This window comes from Medicago sativa, chromosome 8, assembly GCF_051527215.1.
Source record: "Medicago sativa cultivar Bolivia chromosome 8, Bolivia_mono, whole genome shotgun sequence".
Classification (NCBI taxonomy): Eukaryota; Viridiplantae; Streptophyta; class Magnoliopsida; order Fabales; family Fabaceae; genus Medicago; species Medicago sativa.
The window spans coordinates 59,625,032-59,644,512 of record NC_140756.1 but is presented as its reverse complement, the minus strand read 5'-3'; the positions used below and the strand labels follow the sequence as shown (position 1 = coordinate 59,644,512).

Below are 19,481 nucleotides of genomic sequence, written 5' to 3'. Positions count from 1 at the left end.
AATCTGCAAACCTCTTGGGTACAACAATATGGATGTAATTGGACTGTGAAAATTGCTGTTGACACATTAGCTTTGGCTAGGACACACATGTAAAAGACGTTTTTACCCCTTCGGTAGTTAACTGCCGAATTATAAAACCGGCTGCAGTTAACTACCGAGGAAAACTTCGGCAGTAAACTACCGAGGAAAATTGAAAACTTCGGCAGTTAACTGCCGAGGAATCCTCAAACCTGTTTTTTTTTTTTGACAAAAACCATTAATTCTTTAAACTTAAATTTTCCTTAATTAAATTTAATTCTTTAATTATTTTATGGAATTAAACATAATTCTTTTTATGATTTCATTAATGTGATTTTGTTGCCATAATGAAGAAATATGGATTTTGTTGCCATTAAATACACGATTCTTTTTATAAAGTTGTTGATTTCATTCATATAATTTTGTTGCCATAAATAAAAAAAATATGAGATCCTATAATTACTACATATTCAATCACATTTCTTAATTAAAAAGAGGGTTTTTTTTTTTAAGAATAGAAAAATGGTTTTATTTGTACAAAAAAAAAAGGTATTATTGATAGAATAATTACAAATATAATTATTTGAAAGAGAGATGAGTAATATTTGAAATTTTATAATTTGTCAACGACAAAAAATCTGAAATATTATAATTAATTACTAATAATTACAAATATAATTATTCTATCATTTGTAACGTTTTTGTTGTTGCATTTTTTTTATTGAATCATCATTTTAGGTCCATTAACTACTGATTGCAGATATTATTCATCTCTCGTATTTCTTCATTTATGGCAACAAAATCACATGAATGAAATCATAAAAAGAATTATGTTTAATTCCTTAAAATGATTAAAGAATTAAATTTAATTAAGGAAAATTTAGGTTTAAAGAATAAAAAGAATTAATGGTTTTTGTCAACAAAAAAAAAACAGGTTTGAGGTTTCCTTGGCAGTTAACTGCCGAAGTTTTCAGATTTCCTCAGCAGTTAACTGCCGAAGTTTTCCTCGGTAGTTAACTGCAGCCGGTTTCCTAATTCGGCAGTTAACTACTGAAGGGGTAAAAACGTCTTTTACATGTGTGTCCTAGCCAAAGCTAATGTGTCAACAACAATTTTCTTGGACTGTAGGGGAAAATATTTTTTTATTCTAAGATATTTTATTCAGTATTAGATTTTGCATGAATATAATATAATACACACACTGATATCTCTTCATCAATCAACACCATGTCTATACTAAGCAATTCATTTTTCTTATTGATATGAAAATTGTCCCATAGTCTAGCAATGCACACTTTTGCACTACTCTCCTCTGTGATGTTGGTGAGGTTGTGTCAAAAACCTATGTGCGGTGTCCACTGCCCTGTAAGAATAAAAAAATAAACATTTCAAACACAAATAATAATAGTATGCTAACAAAGTTTTACATATGACTGTGAACAACATAATTATATAGGATGTTATCTACTTACTTGTTGGTATTTCTCTGAACAACAGCCATATTTGCTTACAAAGGATTGAGTGAAGAAAAAGAGTGCAAATGTGAAAGGTGAAGAAGTACATTGGATGTGTTGAATATTTATACAAAATGCTCTCCACAATTATGTGTTGATTAGTTTTTTTTTGTGTGTTTAATTGTAGGTAGGGAAGTAAGAAAAAGGTTGTGCGCATTGAAGCCAAATTAGGGGGAGAAAAAGGTTGTAACTGTTACAATATTTTTTGAAGATAAAGAGGCATGCGTTGCATTACATGCTATTTGGTCTTTATTGTAATTATGTTTTAAGGCAATTTGTAAAAGCACCTTTTTATGTAAGAGACCAATAATAGTGGGGTTTGTGTGGTTTTAATTGGTTTATGTTCAATAAAGCACTACTAAAACAAAACACCTCTTGGACTATCTAAGTATGACTTTGCATTATATTCATATTATTTATATGGGGATTAGAAAGTTTTTACTTTGCCAATTAGACACCCTTGCTATAAAGTTCACATATATATTCTTATCTTAATATAATAATAATAATTTATTTGATTGGAGTATGAAGGGATGTTATATATTGTAATGTAAATCATGGGATTAAAATTAAGAGATTTGAGAGTGCCACATCATCACAAAGCTTGCATGAGAACAACTTAAGTTTCCTTTACAAAGATATATATATATATATATATATATATATAGATGATGTTTATCGCCAACCGTTACTTTTCATAGAGAAAAAGTAGAAGTTGGAGGCCTTAGACATCAAGAGAAGCTAATTTGAGGTGAGTTCCCTAATTAGGCTTAAATTTTTTAGTTAGGGGATGTAGATTGGATTATGATGAAGAGATATTAGATTATATACGATAACTGAAATCTCATGAGCAAATATTAGATTATGTGAATAATCCTACATTGGAATTTTAATTTAATTTCCTGGACTTTAATAAAGATTTTACTATTTTATTCTTTCATTTTTTAAAGAATTATTATTTAGTTAAATTTGAACCAATATTTTATAATATATTAGGGTTAGGGTTAGATTTGTCTAAAAAATCATTTTCACCACACATTTAGGCCATCTCTCACCTATTTATAAGGCTTTCTCGTAGCTAGATGAACCAAACCTTTATCCAACCACTTCACAGAACTTCTGTTTATCACCAAATCTCAGAACCATTTTTTCTTTTAATGGCAACCTCAATTAACAGTTCAACCCATCCTTTGGAAGCAACCTCAGCTAACATCTCAACCTATCCAGAAAATCTGAGATACACAAACAAGGATTATTTTCGCGGCAGAAATTTTGAGATCTTGGTATTAGATACGATTCCAAATCTGAACAGACTTTACTATGCTTGCAAATTCAACAGATGCAAGTTCTACAAGCTGCGTGAACCTATGAAAGAAGATTCATCTCTTGAGATACCCCTTGAGGATGATTTTGATAAAAGGTTTGGTAAAATCGAAGAGGATGTCAACGACATGATCACGATTCATGTTGCTGAGATGGAAGATATGAGGGTTGTAATTCATGAAACCTATGTGTCAATGAAGAACGATTTTAATGAAACAACTGATGACGTGAAAAAGCTGTTTGATAATGAAGTTTCAGAAATGAAGAAGGAGCTTAAGACTGAAACCACATCTTTGAGAAATGATCTTAAGCTGGTGGAGGATAATCTGAAGATGGAAATGGAAAAGAATGGACAAACAGTTCGGATGCTTAATCTATTAACAATTGCTATGATTTTGGTTTTGGGTTGTATGTTGTTTAACAAACTAGCATGACGGTTTAGTAGTAATGGAATCAAGGTTTGAAACCAATGATTAGGATTTGTTGTTCTTGTAAAGAAATATTTTAGAAGTAATGTAAGTGTTTAATATCGATTAGCTTTAATTTCTAAGCATTTGTAATGGTTATTTATGAATTAATGAAAATATTTATATGTTAATGATCTCTGGATGATGAATATAAGTACCTACCTTATTTCAGGAGCTTATTGCATTTCCGCATATTATTTCAGTAGCTTAATTCAACAGCTTATTGCCATTGTTTTTCTACTTTATTTCAGAAGCTAATTCATTTCAGCAGCTTCTTGCTTTTCTACTTTAATTCAGTAGCTTATTTCAGTAGTTTATTGCCTTTCTGCTGACTAGGGATAATATGTTGTTGTTATGTCACTGTAATGATGTTATGTGTAGTTTAATTAAGTTTAAAACCGCAAATTAGGGATAATATGTTGTTGTTATATCACTGTAAAGTTGTTTTCTGTAATGCTGCTAAAAATAAAATTTATTTTGGTGTGTAGTGATATTGCTTTAGTTTTTCTGTCCCATATGCTGCAACATTGGTTTTCAACCATTTGATGAAGATAAGGTTAACAGAATACAAAAGATGGATGGAAGGAAAAACAACATTATTGTGACAAGAAAGTATTGTGTTATACCCATTGAGCTGCAAATTGCAGGGAGATTCCTGACTTCTGCAGGTATAGACTTTTATAAAGAATTCAATGCACTGTTCAATATGTTACACATAAAAATTTAAGGATTTCTGCCAAATATAAGCATAAATTTAAATTAAAAATAAGTTAACCTTAATATTATCATGAGACCTACACCCCATTGTTGGTTAAAAGCAATAACCATTGAATTTCTGACTACACATGTCAAGCTGTTGATGGAGCTGTGTTCATATATTTGGCACGTCCAAGTCAAACATGGCTATATGATAGACTTTTTTTTTTTTTTTACCATGACATTACACAAAAATGCACACTTAGGGTGCATTTGATTCGCAATAAAGGACAGGACAGACAAAACAGGACTGGACAACTAGTTGAGTCACATCATAATTTATTGTCTTGTACATTGTTTGATAGTTGGTGCACAACACAAGATAAAAAATGCTAAAATTACTATGATATCTCTCACAGTGTAATATTTCAACGGAACTGATATTAGTTATAGAATATCAAAATTTTCAAACTTAAAATTATTTTTTTATTTATCGAAAATCCATTATCATATTATGGATTAAAAAGTAGTTATTCAATAAAATGTACGAATAATGTATTATACAAAAATATTATAATTATATATTGGACCTGAGTTTATATTTGTTGTGATGTGCAACCAACAAAGTGGCAATTAAAATTTTTAAATGAAAAATGTGATAAATAAAATTGGAAAAGCATGTCAAAGCAAAGCTAAAATAAAAAATAAAATATTCTGCTGCTTACAGAAAGTGATAATCATAGGGGTTACGTTGTCTTTTGCTCTCCTGTCCAGCGGACAAAAACTTGTCCTCCAATTAAGCGGGTAACAAATTTCGGGAGACTTGTCCAGTGCTCCGCTACTGCTTTTGTTCTGTTCCATTGTTATCTTTTGGATCAAACACCGCACAACTTTTATTGTTTTGTCCTGTCCTCTATATTTTAACAAATCAAACGCACCCTTAATGATTTTTCATGCAAAAAACAATACATATTTTTCTAACACCAGAATAAATATTATATCCAAACACACTACCATTAGATTCCACTTTACTTCAATTCTGCTGGATTGTGTGTTATTTTTTACTATATGATAGACTTTTTTATTTTTTACCATGACATTACACAATAATGTACACTTAATGATCTGTCATGCAAAAAGTATAGTTGTAATATTAAACCATTCACTAAATAGGTATATTCAATCTCTGCCATACAAAATGTAATTTTTTGTTGTTACCTTATATAAAAAAAAAGCATGTTTGTATCGACATACAGAAAGAAAACAAAAAGTAAGTCTGTGGGACAATATTTTTTCATGCCAAAGTGAATATATTTGTATGTTGGTATCTAGGTCTCCATTCACAAAAAACGCTTACAAATTTTTCGAAGTAACTCAAGACATGGATAACTTTGAAGCTGACAACAACTTTTCAAATGAAAAAGCCAATGAGATTGATATGGTTGGTGATAGTGTTGCTCCATTGTTTGACCTTGTTCACATTGTTCAACAGCTAGCTGGTGTTATCAACACAGCTGTTTAGGACATTAAGGTATAGATAAACCACTTGTTTCGCTTTAAAACGTGTTTATTACTTTGTTAAAGCTACATACACAAATTATTTGGCTTTAAATTTTTTATTGCTTTGTTAAAGCTACATACACAAATTATAACACCTGTATTTTACAAGTCTATGATACACGAGGTCCATTCTTATATGTATTTTTTCCATGTTACTGATACAATTTCCTTGTGCACAGAGTGTTAATGGTTTTTTATAGTTATATTTCCAACTATAAATAATATTCTAACTTTTTTGCATGTGGGTTGTTGTAGGAGCTGAAACATTTTGTTAGTGAACATTGCACTACCCACTTGACTGAACTGAAATCCATTGTTGCTGGGCATCAATCCTCATTGGATCAAATAAATGGTTCACTTAAGATGATTGAGGTTGTTTTATGCTCTACTGATTTCGGCCCCAAGTCCACAAATCTAAACTTGAAGGAAAAAACTAATGAACCAACCAACGTCATCAATATTGACAACGAAGATGTATGAGGGGATGTTAATGGAAAATGAAAAATGCCAGAGTTTGAGGGTGAAAGAGCTTTGGACAATATTCAAGAATTAGACAACATGGTGATTGCGTCATCAGACGAGGAAGAAACCTCACTAAGTAAGAGGTTTTGTAACCCCTTGAGCCTCTGATATTCCATAACAGAGACGTCGTTCCGATACCCCCTATACATGATGCGTGGACCATATCTACTGGTTTGAGAAATCCTGATGACTTTGCTAATGCAATGGTTTTTTTGAAATCAAACTTCAAAAGGACGGCAAGAAATAGCAAAAAGAAGAAAGATGATTATAAGCAGATAACTAAGAAACTTTTCCACAGTCCATCAGCAACGCCACATGGTGGTCTAGAGCTGCGAAGTTCCACCGACGCAAGGGGTAAGATAATGGTGAACAAAGTGGTTTTAGTGCAATGTGTTGTAAGAGTTTGCTACCCGATGTAATATTAATATAATGTCTTAAATAACAATGTAAATTTGTGTTTAATATGTTAATGTCTTTTTGAATGGTCATCACTATTGTCTAGAATGAATAATCATGTTAGTGTTTTTTTAGGGAATTAAATGGAACTTCCCCGTGATAACAGAAACATCAGTTAATATGAATGAGCTTCAAATGATTGTCTATGTGTATCACCATGACAAAGACAAACAGAAAAAATTATTCTCTTATAATGGGTTGGATGCATATAGACTTGATTTTGATACACTAGCCTCAGGGAAAAGGATTAACATAAAGGTTTAGTTCCTTTATTTTTATAACTAAAAAATTCTGAACTTTGTATGAAAAAACAAAGTTCATGTATTTATATAGAACCCAACAAATGTTGACCTAGTTATATTTATTTGTTGGCAAAAACACTACAAACGTGGAGTTGTTTGGTATCTACCAACATCATTCATGGTTAGTTCTTTTGACTTCAAAACTCGGACTCAAAACCGCGACATATATTTCAAAACTGCGGCATATATTTCAAAACTGTGGTGGCTATTCACGGTGTTTTTCTACCAAATTATTTGTAGGATGATGTGTTGGGGGAGCACTTCAGTGACTTTAAGGAGGGAAAGACATGTGCCTTTGAACCAGTAAAAACTCGCCATGTGTCCCTGCTTTGTTTTAAAAAATAAAAATAAAAAAAGGAAAAGAGAAATAGAAACGACAGAGAAAGAGGTGAAACGCGTATCACCCATCGCCAAAGCTTATCACCAAAGCTCTTCTGCTTATCACAAAAGCTCCTCCCTCACTTTCTCCTTTCCTCTGCTTATCACCCATCGTCGCCGTCCAGAACCACCATCGCCGCTGTCACCTCCATCAACAAAGGTATGTGTTTTTTTCCTGTCTCTATGCCTCTTCTTTATTCTTTTGAAATGGTTATGGTAATGTGAACAAACCAAAATAAAAATTAAAATAGAGAATCATTACACTTCAATAGGAATAAAAAGCAAATCATGTCAATCAATTTCAATTCATTAGGATCAGATTTTAGGAAATTTAGGTTTTTTATTAAGTATTGAAGTAAAAATCCTTCCATGGTTTACATATGCTGCTCTGTTTTTTATAATGACAATACATATGCATCTGTTTTTGATTCGGTATGTATGGTATTTTCTTCTAATATGTATCAGATACTGTTGTATCAGTTTTGTCAAATAAATAAATAAATAAATAGTGTTGTATCAGATCTGTTTATGCTAATGTATTCAATAAATTTATTTTTCAATCCATATGCTCTGTTTATTTTTTTAAATGGTTATACACTTGATTATACTCTTATTAGAGATATAAATTTTGTTTTTTTTATGTCTGATATCCTCTTTTACTTGTCAGGTTCCTTTTTTGAGTAGTTTGATCAAACATGGCATCTTCAAATGTTGATTGGAAGCCAAGACTTGGAATGGAATTGGACATTAGGGATAAGATTTATCAATTTTATCTTGCTTATAGTTTACGTGCGGGCTTTGGAGTTAGAATACGTAATGCAAACAAGAAGAAAGACGGTAGTATATCGTCATGTAGGTTAGTTTGCTGTAAGGAAGGGCTACAGAATAAAGAGAAAAAAGATGCACATCAAGGAAAAATTCATAGAGCCGAGACTATAACGGATTGCAAGAATTTCACTTTCACTAAAAAATGGAAAGTTGGTCATCCATGATTTTGTAGAAGAACATAATCATGATCTACTAATAGAAGAGACAACATACATGCTTCGGTCACATAGAAAGATAACTGAAGTACAAGCATATGAGATTGATCTGGCCGGTGACGCTGGATTAAGGTAGAAGGCTACATTTCAACTTATGAGTACACAAGCAGGGCATAGAGCAATGTTGGATTTACGCAGGTGGATGTAAGAAACTACATCAGTGCAAAAAGACAAAGAAGTATGGTGTACGGTGTCGTTGGATGTCTTTTAAAATATTTTCAACAACAGTCGTTGGAGAATCCATCCTTCCTTCATGCATATCAGATGGATATAGAAGAACAAATTACAAATGTGTTTTGGTGTGATGCAAATATGATTTTGGATTACGGGTATTTTGGTGATGATATCTCATTGGACACCACATATTGTACCAATCATGCCAATAGACCACTTGCTCTATTTTCTGGTTTTAACCATTATAGAGGTACAGTCATTTTTGGTGCCGCACTAATGTTTGACGAGACAAGTGAGTCATTTAGATGGTTGTTTGATACATTCTTACAAGCACACAACAACAAAAAACCAAAGACTATCTTCACTGACCAAGCTTAAGCAATGGCCACGACACTTGAAGATGTGATGCCTGAGACTCATCATGGTTTATGCACGTGGCACTTATTGCAGAATGGAGTTAAACATCTTGAGAGCTTGATGAAGGGAGGAAGTTTTTTGCTAAGAGATTTCAAAGAGTGCATGTATGATAATGAAATTGAAGCGGATTTTGAGAAAAAATGGTTCGGCTTGGTCAATGATTATAATCTTCATGATAAAACTTGGATCATTTCAACTTATGCCATTAAGAAAAAATGGACAGCATGTTATATGAAGGAAGTGTTAACACTTGACATGCGAAATACACAACTTAGTGAAAGTTTGAATTCTCACTTCAAATCTAGTATGCAACCGAATGTTGATATCCTACAATTCTTCAAGCATTTCGAAAGTGTTGTTGAGGAGAAGCGAGCAAATGAGTTGAGTTGTGTGTATGCATCCTCACATAAGCTACCAAGGTTAGCGTATGAAACTTCACCAATACTAATTCAAATGGGAAAAGTATACACACACACACACAGTATTTGAGTTGTTTCAATCCGAGTTTAAGTCATTCTAAGCTTTATTTTTACCATATAAACATGAATCTGACACTCTTTGTGATTATGTCGTCGCTGATGAAAAACATGAAAGATCTTGGAAAGTGTCATTTAATCGTGCTTCAACTTCCATTGCTTGTAGTTGTAGGAAGTTTGATACATTTGGCATACTTTGTTCACATGCATTAAATGTGTTTGAATTTGATGATGTTAAGATGATTCCTGAGAAGTATACTTTAGAAAGGTGGACAAGAGATGCCTGTTGTGGTATTGTGCAAGATTTTAGAGGAAAAGAGGTTGAAGGTGATCCTAAGTTGGCTAGAAATTGAATGTTTAGACAAAATTGTCTCTAAGTTCATTAGAACGGCAACTGAAGCATCATATAGTGAGGAATCTCTCAAGTCTCTTGATAATGGTGTAGATGTCTTGTTCAAGAAAGTAATGGAGGATCGCGGACAAGCTATAAAAAATGGCGGTGATAACAATGATCATCCGACAGTTGTGAGTTCTGATGTTATGCAACCAAAGGGACTCAGGACACGACCCGGCTCAAAGAGGATAACTAAGCGACATAAAAGTTTTCTTGAGCAGCAGTCTAAGAAAAAAACTCTTGCACCTAAACGCGCTCCACCTCAAGGAAGAAGTTCACAGGTATATAAGTCGATGTGTAGATTATTTGTTTTAGTTTTACATGTAATTTTTTCTTATTTATATTTTACATAATCACTTTAGGATATGGTCGATGGAGTTTCTTGTTCCGAGCCTCCAACTATGAGTCCCTTCTAGCACGTGAGGATCAATTCAGTTACACAACCATGTTGATGGTAATTTCATATCTTTTTCATAAAGAACTATCATTGTATTTACAAAAATTACCATACTAATTACTTTTTGTTATTAATGTAGGCACCCTTTGATGATACAAATTTTGGAGCATTATTTTGATTGACCTATGATCTACATCGAAAGAAATGGAGCTGATTTTTTTTATTTGTAATTTCATGTTGACAATATACATGTTTTGGAGACTAATTTTTGTAATTATCTGTTATTGCTCTCCTCAAGCAGATTTGATGTCTATGAATTTTCGTAATATAGAATTTGTTTTTTTTTTTGCTCACAGTACTTTATGGTGAAAGCCTCGTTGAATGCAATGAACAAGCATATTATGTCACAATTTGAATGCAATGAACAAACATATTTTGCTTCAGTGAATGCAATGAAAGCCTCGTTGCTTTGTTCCTAATTGTAACTGTAGTTTTTTTAACAATTGTAAAACAAGTAGGTTCCCCTTTGTCACTATATAACAATTGTACATGGTTACAATTTCACTATTTTTTTCATGAACAATATTGTCACTAGTTTAGTGTGAATATCCCACCAATACTCTTTTTGTCTTTCATACTCTACAAAGTGAACGGAAAAAAATAAACATAATCACTTCAGAGAATCAAACCACTTCAAAGTGAAGCTAAAGCTAAAACTGTCTTGCAACAATTACCTAAAAACACTAGAAAAGTTAGCTGTTGCACAAGAATCAAACCACTTCAATTCAACATAAACAGACATTTCAAACACTACAGCGAGTTCCTTTCAACAATTGCAAAACAAGCATATTCCTATTTGTCACTATTTTCTTTCACAAACAGACCAATAATTTTTTTTTCTTATCAGAAAAAGAGAAAGACATATTTCTTTCACTGCTAAGTGTATCAGGCAATACAAGTCACATTTATCTGCTTTGATACCAGACCTATTTCCAATTTTCACTACTATTTTTTACCTAACAATATTGTATGTTTTTCACACAAACAATTCCAACCCCAATTCAATTCCAAATCAATTCTACTACTCAAATTTCAAATAGTTCCACTATATTAAGAGATAACAATTCTCAATCAAATCCAAAATTGATTCAACTGCACAACAAAATTCATCAAATTTGATAGATATAGAAGACAAGAGGAGGTGGATTGCTGGTGGCGGCGTCGGAGAGAGGCGACGCATTGCAGCAGAGGATGGCACCACCAGAGAGAGGCGACGACGTCAGCTAGAGGCGACGGCCGTGCACTTGGTGACAGTGGGTGGTGGTTTAACTGAAGTTCCTTTTCTTATCTACGATGTCGTTCTCCTCTTTCTCTTTCCTTTTTTTTATTTTTATTTTTTTTAAAACAAAGCAGAGACACGTGGCGAGTTTTTACTGGTTCAAAGGCACATGCCTTTTCCTCCTTAAAGTCACTGAAGTGCTCCCCGATGTGTTGGTGGGAAAATCGATTGAAGCGTTAGCTGAAAAGTATTGCAAGGAATGGATGGAGCCATATCATAGATTGAAATATGTATATCTAATTGCTTTATCATAATGATTAATTATTAATTCCGACCAACGTGAGTATATTTAAGTAATGATTTTTTTTTAACAATAAATATATGTTCCAATCTATACTACTCGTGACCATTGGTACTTAATGGTTATATAGCTTCAGCTTGGGATTGTGTATCACTTGGACAGAGTAAATAGGCAATCACCCCTAGAAATTAACAAAACTTCAATTACCCCTTGAAATTGCACAAAGTTAGTCAATTTACAACCTCCGTCAAATTCTTCTGTTAGTCAACATGACGTTTTGCAAATACCCCCCCTGAAGTTTTGCACTTATGTGCAAAATTCCCCCCGAACTTAAAAATTTATATATATTTTTTTCTTATACTTGACTCAAAAGATATTAAAGGCAAACAAGAAAGCTTGAGAAATGCATTTAGGATTCAAGGAATAACTTAAAGAGTTACTTGGTGAAGGGTACTATGGTAAAGAAGGATTATCAAAAGTGTTTTTTGAAAAGAAATACATTGGCGGAGTTGAGGAAATTCAGAAACTTCATGATGACAAGAAGCTTGAGAAATTGCTTGATTGTTGCGAAAATATTGATGACAATGAAGGAGGTGATGGTGGATGTGAGACTTGTGGTGATATAAAGTTCGTTACTTGTCAAACATGTTATGGAAATTGTAAAATCTACTATTAAGGTGATTATGAAGAAGATGATAATTGTGAGGTTGGTGGGTGAGTGTGGATTCCAAAGGTGTTCTCATTGCAATGAAAATGATCTAATAAGATGTTCCATATGTTGTTTCTAGTTCCATATTTCATTTTGACATTTAACAATGAAAATGACCTAAGTTAATAGTTAATTGTTTGCCTTTAATATCTTTTGAGTCAAAGATAAGGAAAAAAATATATAAATTTTCAAGTTCATGGGGCATTTTGCACATAAGTGCAAAACTTCAGGGGAGTATTTGATGGAGGAGGTAAATTGATTAACGTTGTACAATTTCAAAGGGGTAATTGCCTATTTACTCCACTTGGATACATTCTGTAATGTTCCAGATGTTAGTGTGAGACAGTCTACCATAACCGACCTTGTATGTACATTTTGCTCAAATCACATTGTTATTGTTATTTTTTTTAACGTCCGATATGTAATATTGACATAATTTATGTTGGTATGTTAGTGTGAGACACTGCATAGGATGATGATTACACCTTATTATGGTATCACCTTCTTTAGACGTGACCTTGCATTCTCGGAATGGCCAATAGAAGAAGCTAGAGGGATTCCAAATTGCAGACACAAGTATTTGTTTTTTAATTTTTAATTTTTTTAACATTAATACAACATATAGAATATCAACATTGAATAATTTGAAATATTAATAATGTGAACATTAATCAATTTGTAGTGACAATGCCGCTGTATGGTTGATTGACTTCATTGACATGGATGAAAATTTCACTCCAAACATTCAAGGAGAGGTATTAATTAATTTTTGTATCTAATGGAGAGGCAGACACATACATACACATTTTAGTCTTAAACAAATTACTAACTTATATTTTATTTTACTTTATTTATGTAGCTGCATGAAAACCACATTTGATTAAGGACTTCTGCCAATTTGTTGCTTGGAATGTACAACGAATTGAAGACAAGCATAATGGCTGAGGCGCAGACCCATAGGGAAATCATAATCATTGATGATGCTTAACTGACGATGACCTTATTATCTATGTTCTACCTAGTTTTTGAAAAATATTTTGTTGTTAATGAATTGGTCTTCTATTGGCACGCTGTATTTTGTGATTAAGGAGAGACTTTTTTGTTCTGACTATTAAGCTTTTGTTCAGTCCACATTTCCAACTTTGGATATGGATTTTTTGTTGCCTTTATCTTATGCCTCCTTAAATCATCAAAAATTGTGGTACAATGTAATTCTGGACAGACACATCAAAACACCAGACAACACACTTAGTCAAATAATATCAACACTCCCAACGGAACAGTGGTAACCATAGACGAAATATTTCATCAACTCCAAATCCTAGATCCCAAATCCAAATCCAAACTGAAACAAGTTTACTATTGATAAACACACCAAAACACATATGTAACACCCTATTTCTATTAAGCGGTAAAACGCGCGAATACATCAGAAATATTCTAGAAATAGATGCTACGTCTCAAAATAAAACCAATTAATGTCATGCATATATATAATATTTCAACGATCACAGCGGAATTCAAATCATAAACTTCAACATATACATGCCATGGTCAAATATATCCTCATATGAAAATACTCCAAGTCCGACAAGTGGACAATAGCAACAACATAGCGACAGAATCCAAAAACAACAAATAGACACTAAGCCTAATCAGAGCCTAGATACTAAGACACTGACACGACAACGGAGAAAGCTCCCGTCGTCCAAACATCCAATAAGCAAACTCACCAAGCATCTAGTCCTGCACAACGTCTACCCATCCATACAGACAGGTAGGCGGTCGAAACCACTGGGAGTAAGTATTACATTAATCATAATCAAATCATAATAGACAGATGTACCAATATAAAAGAGTTCATAGATATTTGCATACATGTCCAACATCAACATTCAATCATATAAGCAATACAAGTCCACACTTACCATCCATCATCAACAATCACAAACATCTGACAATTAAATTTATGCAATGCGCCTAGACTTGACACATATATGCATGTGGTACCAGATCAACAACAACAGATGCCACCAAAACATCTAAGTAAGAGTACACCTCCTTTTACATTTCAACAACAACAACAACATGGTATGATGCATGGACATATAGCAATGACTCGATAATGCACAACTCCAACATAACAACTACCAAAGACAATGTAAAAGTACACCTCCCTTTACATTTCAACAACTCAACAACATTGCATTATCAAGAATCATGCCCATACATTCAACAATCACATCTCACAAAAAATTCATCAACATTCATCAACATCGATTTACAATTCATTTCCAATTACATCACCTAATTCAAGTAAAATGGAATAACACAACAATTTATGACAAACATCATTCTCAACCTTCCACAATCATTCAAACACAATTATTTAATCATATGTGACCATTCACAAAAGATTCATAAGACTTTAGTTCATCAAGGTTCATTTCTACTAAGTTCGTCTCCAAAAGTCACCATTTAAAAATAATAGAAGTTATGAACCAAAACCAACTCTACAAGCTCAATTGCCTATGCCATGTATTCTCACAAGTCACTCATAGGTGCAATAGAGGATACATAAGCATTTCATCGGCCAAAAATGACGAATTCAAGAAAAACTCAAAGCTCGTCTCACTTATCATTTTCCAAAGAATTTCCCAATTTCTAAGTAAAAACAAGTAGGTTCACTACATCACAGTTCAACCACCTTAGTTGCACTCACAAAATCGAGTTTTCAAGGATTAAAAACATTCCACAAGGATTGGGTCGACTTGGAACTAATTATGCGGGATTTTTCAATAAAACGTTTCAAGAGTAATTTCCCCATAACTTGCAAACCAAAAATTGTATTCAAGTCAAACCAACGCCCTTAGAAAGATAAAAATATTCCCTACAATTTTCATGTTTGCACCAAAAACCATTTCAAAACAAAAACGAGTGAAAAGACACGAAAACGCAAAAACAGGGAACACTGTCCTGTGACAACTCGCCACTGCGAGTTAGCAGTTACTCGCTGCTGCGAGTAAGCTTGCTCGCAGCTGCGAGTTATGACAGTTCTGTCTCGGGAAAAACCTCATTTTCACCCCAAAACTCCAATTTTGACTCCCCAAAGCTCAAATTTGATCCCAAAGTTTGTTTAAACATTTCTAAACAAGAAAAGACACTCAATTCCATATAAAATTTGCCCCAAAACATCCTCTTGACAAAAATCATCATTTGACCCATTTTTCATCAAACATTCAAAAACAACACAAAGTCATAGTAAACTCTCCAATTATGATTACCCAATGTTTTAATTATCAACAACAACATCTCACAACAACAACAGCAACTAAACATCATGAATTCATCACAATTCATCAACAACAACACTTCATATCATCAATTTTTGATTAAAACACAAACATACATATGTACATGATTTAAGCTCTCAAATTCATCATCAACAACTCAATTAACATTCAATTTGCATACCCAAACATGACATCATAACATAAGCACGAATTTCACACTTAATTGCACAAATAATCAATTATTCAAATAAGCACTTATGTAAGAAGTTTAGGGTAGAAGCCACAACTAAGTGATTATGAGTAAAGACTAACCCCCTTACCTCTAACACCAAGAATCTCTAATTCAAGCTTCAATTAGCTCCTAGATGGTGAATCTCCCTCTTGCCTCTAACCCTTGTTCTTGCTCTCCTCTCTAGCTTCTATCTCTTCTCTCCTCAAATGAAATGAAATGTGAAATGTTTGTAAAACCTAATTCCACCAACAACTAGAGTGTATATATATATGCTCTATTCAATTGGGCTTATCTCACAACCCTTAATGGGCCTAACCCATTTTTATTCTAACACCCAAAATGTCACTACTCACTTAATGGTAAATTATAACACTAACGGTCACTTAACGGTGATTAAAATAATTACTACACCCTCTCCAGTAACTTGGTAAAATAATACTCTTACTAAGCACTAAAATAATTCTCATCCAAAATTACAAAATTACCCCTACTCTCAAAATGACCAAAATGCCCCTAAGTCCAAAATGACTAAAATACCCTTCTACACCAAATTCTACAATTCCCAACCAAAAATACACACAGATGCAAATAATCACATAATAGCACACACAACACACATAAAGAAATAATAAAATAAATCTAGCGAAAATCGGGCTGTTACAACATACACCTTCAGAACCTACACTAAAACAGATTTACTACTGATATAGTGCACACAATATAGTAAACTGATGAAGTCAACGCAAACACAGTGTTTTCAATCAGAAATTAATTAAGAATAAACGAGTATAACTCGATACATAGTCAGATAATCCAAGCATCACCATAAGTTGTTTTTTTTTTGCACACATCAATATTAAATTAAACACACATTAAATATAAAAGCCTAAGTTACGGTGAACAAGACCGTGGACATAATAGTCTTTAACTCAAACTTTGTTAGCTTTGAATAAGTCATACTCGTCCTTTTAGTAACATCCTTCACTAAATATTCTGCAAAAAATTATTATATCATGAGTTAGCTTTGTTAGCAAAAAAATTATTATTTAGTGTCTGGTGTTTTGAATTATTCTGCAAAAAAATTACGTTTATATATAAAATTATTAATAAAATAAAGCAACACTCACCATGTCAATAATTTGTACATCCCCAAACTCTTCATATTCATCGGCATATTCTTCGTCATCACCGTTTAATCAACCTGAGTTCCATTACCGTATGTGGTTTGAGTCAGAATTGGACACGCCTTTCTGTTGTGTCCTTCTATTTTGCATACTCCACATGTTTGAGTTTTCCTTACCTTATTTTGTATCCTGGTACTGGTTTGTGTAGTCAAAGTTGTCGCACCACATCCTTTGGTTCTGACACGATGTGGATTAAGTGTAGTGTCTTAAGAAAAGGTTTGATTAAACACATAGTTTGTTCCATCACTAACACATGCCTCTTCTAATAACTTGGTATGGGTGTTAGCTAGATCAATTGTATCATGCATCATGTGTGGCTTACCACATTTCACAGCTGCTACAACCATCCGCTTACAACGTTCAACCAAGTTTGTAAACTGGTTAACCATTGTTGGCTCCCTTGACAAATCCTTTTTAGAACTAGAAAGAATGATTGAATCCTTCACATTTTTGGTCCACCTTTTTTAAAACAAGACATTCAGGCAAGGTAACATTGTTCAAGTACACCAAAACAACAACCAAATGTCTGTTGTGTTAAATCCGCAATTCTTTTGTTTCTTAACACTTTGCTTTACCGTGCGGCAAACCCGTTATAACTAGCATACCAATTATAAAATGTATACGCCACACCAACGTCCACAAAATGGTATCTCAAAAAATCTTGTTCAGTGACCTCATTAAAATTAATGCGTGAAATATCTTCAAGACAATTCACAGCAAATGCCTCCTCAAAATTGCACCCAGTCACAACATCAGATACACCACCTTCCACATCATCTTCTATTGTTTCACCTTCAATGTCATAACCCTCAGCATCATCGTCAACTAAATCATTCAACAATTCCTACATAAGAAACCTTCTATTAATTAACTTACGAAAGAAAAATGTTCAAACATTTACTATACCATGTAAAATAAACATACCTCTGACGAATTTGAGAGTTTTGTACTTGAGTCCGAATCAACATCGTCCATTTTTTATTTTCAAAAGGATAAACAGATAATACCTGAATATAAGGCATAATTTCAGTTTTTTTAATCAGTGTCGAAAATCTACATATTAAAACAGATTGTAAGCATCAATCATATTTATCTACTCTTTGACAACTCCCAAATATTTTACAAAATCATGTTTTTAACCAACAAAGAATTTACAATTTTTTCAAATAAAATTCAAAATTTGTTACAACTATTAACCTTTCATCACCAACAAAAAAAACGGGGACTAAACTAGGACAAATTGTGATTACTCAACTATGGGTTAAAGGAAGAGATGAATGAAAACAATACCCTTCATTTACCGAGTTCAACCCTCTCGATCTGCTAATACAGGCGACGAACTCGGATACAGTTAAATAATGATTTTTTTCCTCTTCAAAGTATCAATTTTGGGAGAAAATGAGGTTGAGTTTGGTTTGGTCAATATTAGTTTGGTAAACTCAATCAACGGTAAACATTCAATCCAACTGACACCTTGCTCCAACACACAAGCTCTCAACAAATCTTCCAAACTCTGAATAGTCCTCTACGTCTGACCATCAGTCTGGGGATGATACGCAGAACTCAACCTCAACCTAGTTCCCAAAGCATCTTGCAAACTCTCCCAAAACTTAGAAGTAAACCTCGGATCCCGATCCGACACAATACTAGAAGGAACACCATGCAATCTAACAATCTGCTCAATGTAGATCTCAGCCAACTTCGCCACAGACTTACCGGTCTTAATAGGAACGAAATGTGCCGACTTCGTCAACCGATCGACAATCACCCAAATAGAATCAAAACCCTTAGCAGTCTTCGGCAACGCTCCAACAAAGTCCATTGATATACTATCAAACTTCCACTCTGGCACGAACAACGGTTGCATCAAACCTGACGGCTTCTGATGTTCAATCTTAGACTTCTGACAAACCAAACAAGCATACACAAACTCCGCAACATCCTTCTTCATTCCAGGCCACCAAAACAACCTCTTCAAATCCTAATACATCTTAGTCGCTCCGGGATGAATACTCAAACTACTTCTGTGACCTTCTTCCAAAATCTGCCTCTTAAGTTCAAGAACACTTGGCACACAAACACGATCACGAAACATCAAAACACCGTTCTCATCCAACCTGAAATCTCCACCCTTACCTTGGTTAACCAACACCACACGATCAACAAGTTCCAAATCTTCCTTCTGACCATTCTTGACCTCCTCCAGAATATTACTTGTCAACTTCAACATTCCCAACCTCACACCATCCGGTGTCAATTCACTAACCAAACTCAAATCTCGAAACTGCTCAATCAACTCTAACACTTTCACCATCAAAGCAGACATATGCAACGACTTCCTACTCA

At 33.5% G+C, this 19,481-nt stretch overlaps 1 protein-coding gene and 1 pseudogene across 2 annotated transcripts; both read left to right on the top strand.

Annotated features, from left to right (window-relative positions):
* The first annotated feature begins 7,359 nt into the window (after nucleotides 1-7,359).
* On the top strand, nucleotides 7,360-9,288 carry LOC146900063 (protein FAR1-RELATED SEQUENCE 5-like; annotated as a pseudogene). The gene is made up of 2 exons (XR_015021491.1): nucleotides 7,360-7,396; nucleotides 7,904-9,288. The product of XR_015021491.1 is annotated as a protein FAR1-RELATED SEQUENCE 5-like (transcript).
* A 213-nt stretch (nucleotides 9,289-9,501) lies between these two features.
* Nucleotides 9,502-10,544, top strand: LOC146900062 (uncharacterized). Its single transcript, XM_085732718.1, has 3 exons — nucleotides 9,502-10,021; nucleotides 10,103-10,194; nucleotides 10,277-10,544. The coding sequence occupies exons 1-2, from the start codon at nucleotides 9,626-9,628 to the stop codon at nucleotides 10,154-10,156; spliced, it is 450 nt and encodes a 149-aa protein (XP_085588844.1). The 5' UTR covers nucleotides 9,502-9,625; the 3' UTR covers nucleotides 10,157-10,194; nucleotides 10,277-10,544.
* Nucleotides 10,545-19,481: the final 8,937 nt, after the last annotated feature.

Bases quoted from the DNA above. Each gene is read 5' to 3' on its own strand.
- LOC146900062 (XM_085732718.1), top strand. From the start codon at position 9,626: ATGCCTGTTGTGGTATTGTGCAAGATTTTAGAGGAAAAGAGGTTGAAG. The intron at 10,022-10,102 runs GTATATAAGTCG...TAATCACTTTAG, and splicing joins CTCAAGGAAGAAGTTCACAG to GATATGGTCGATGGAGTTTC.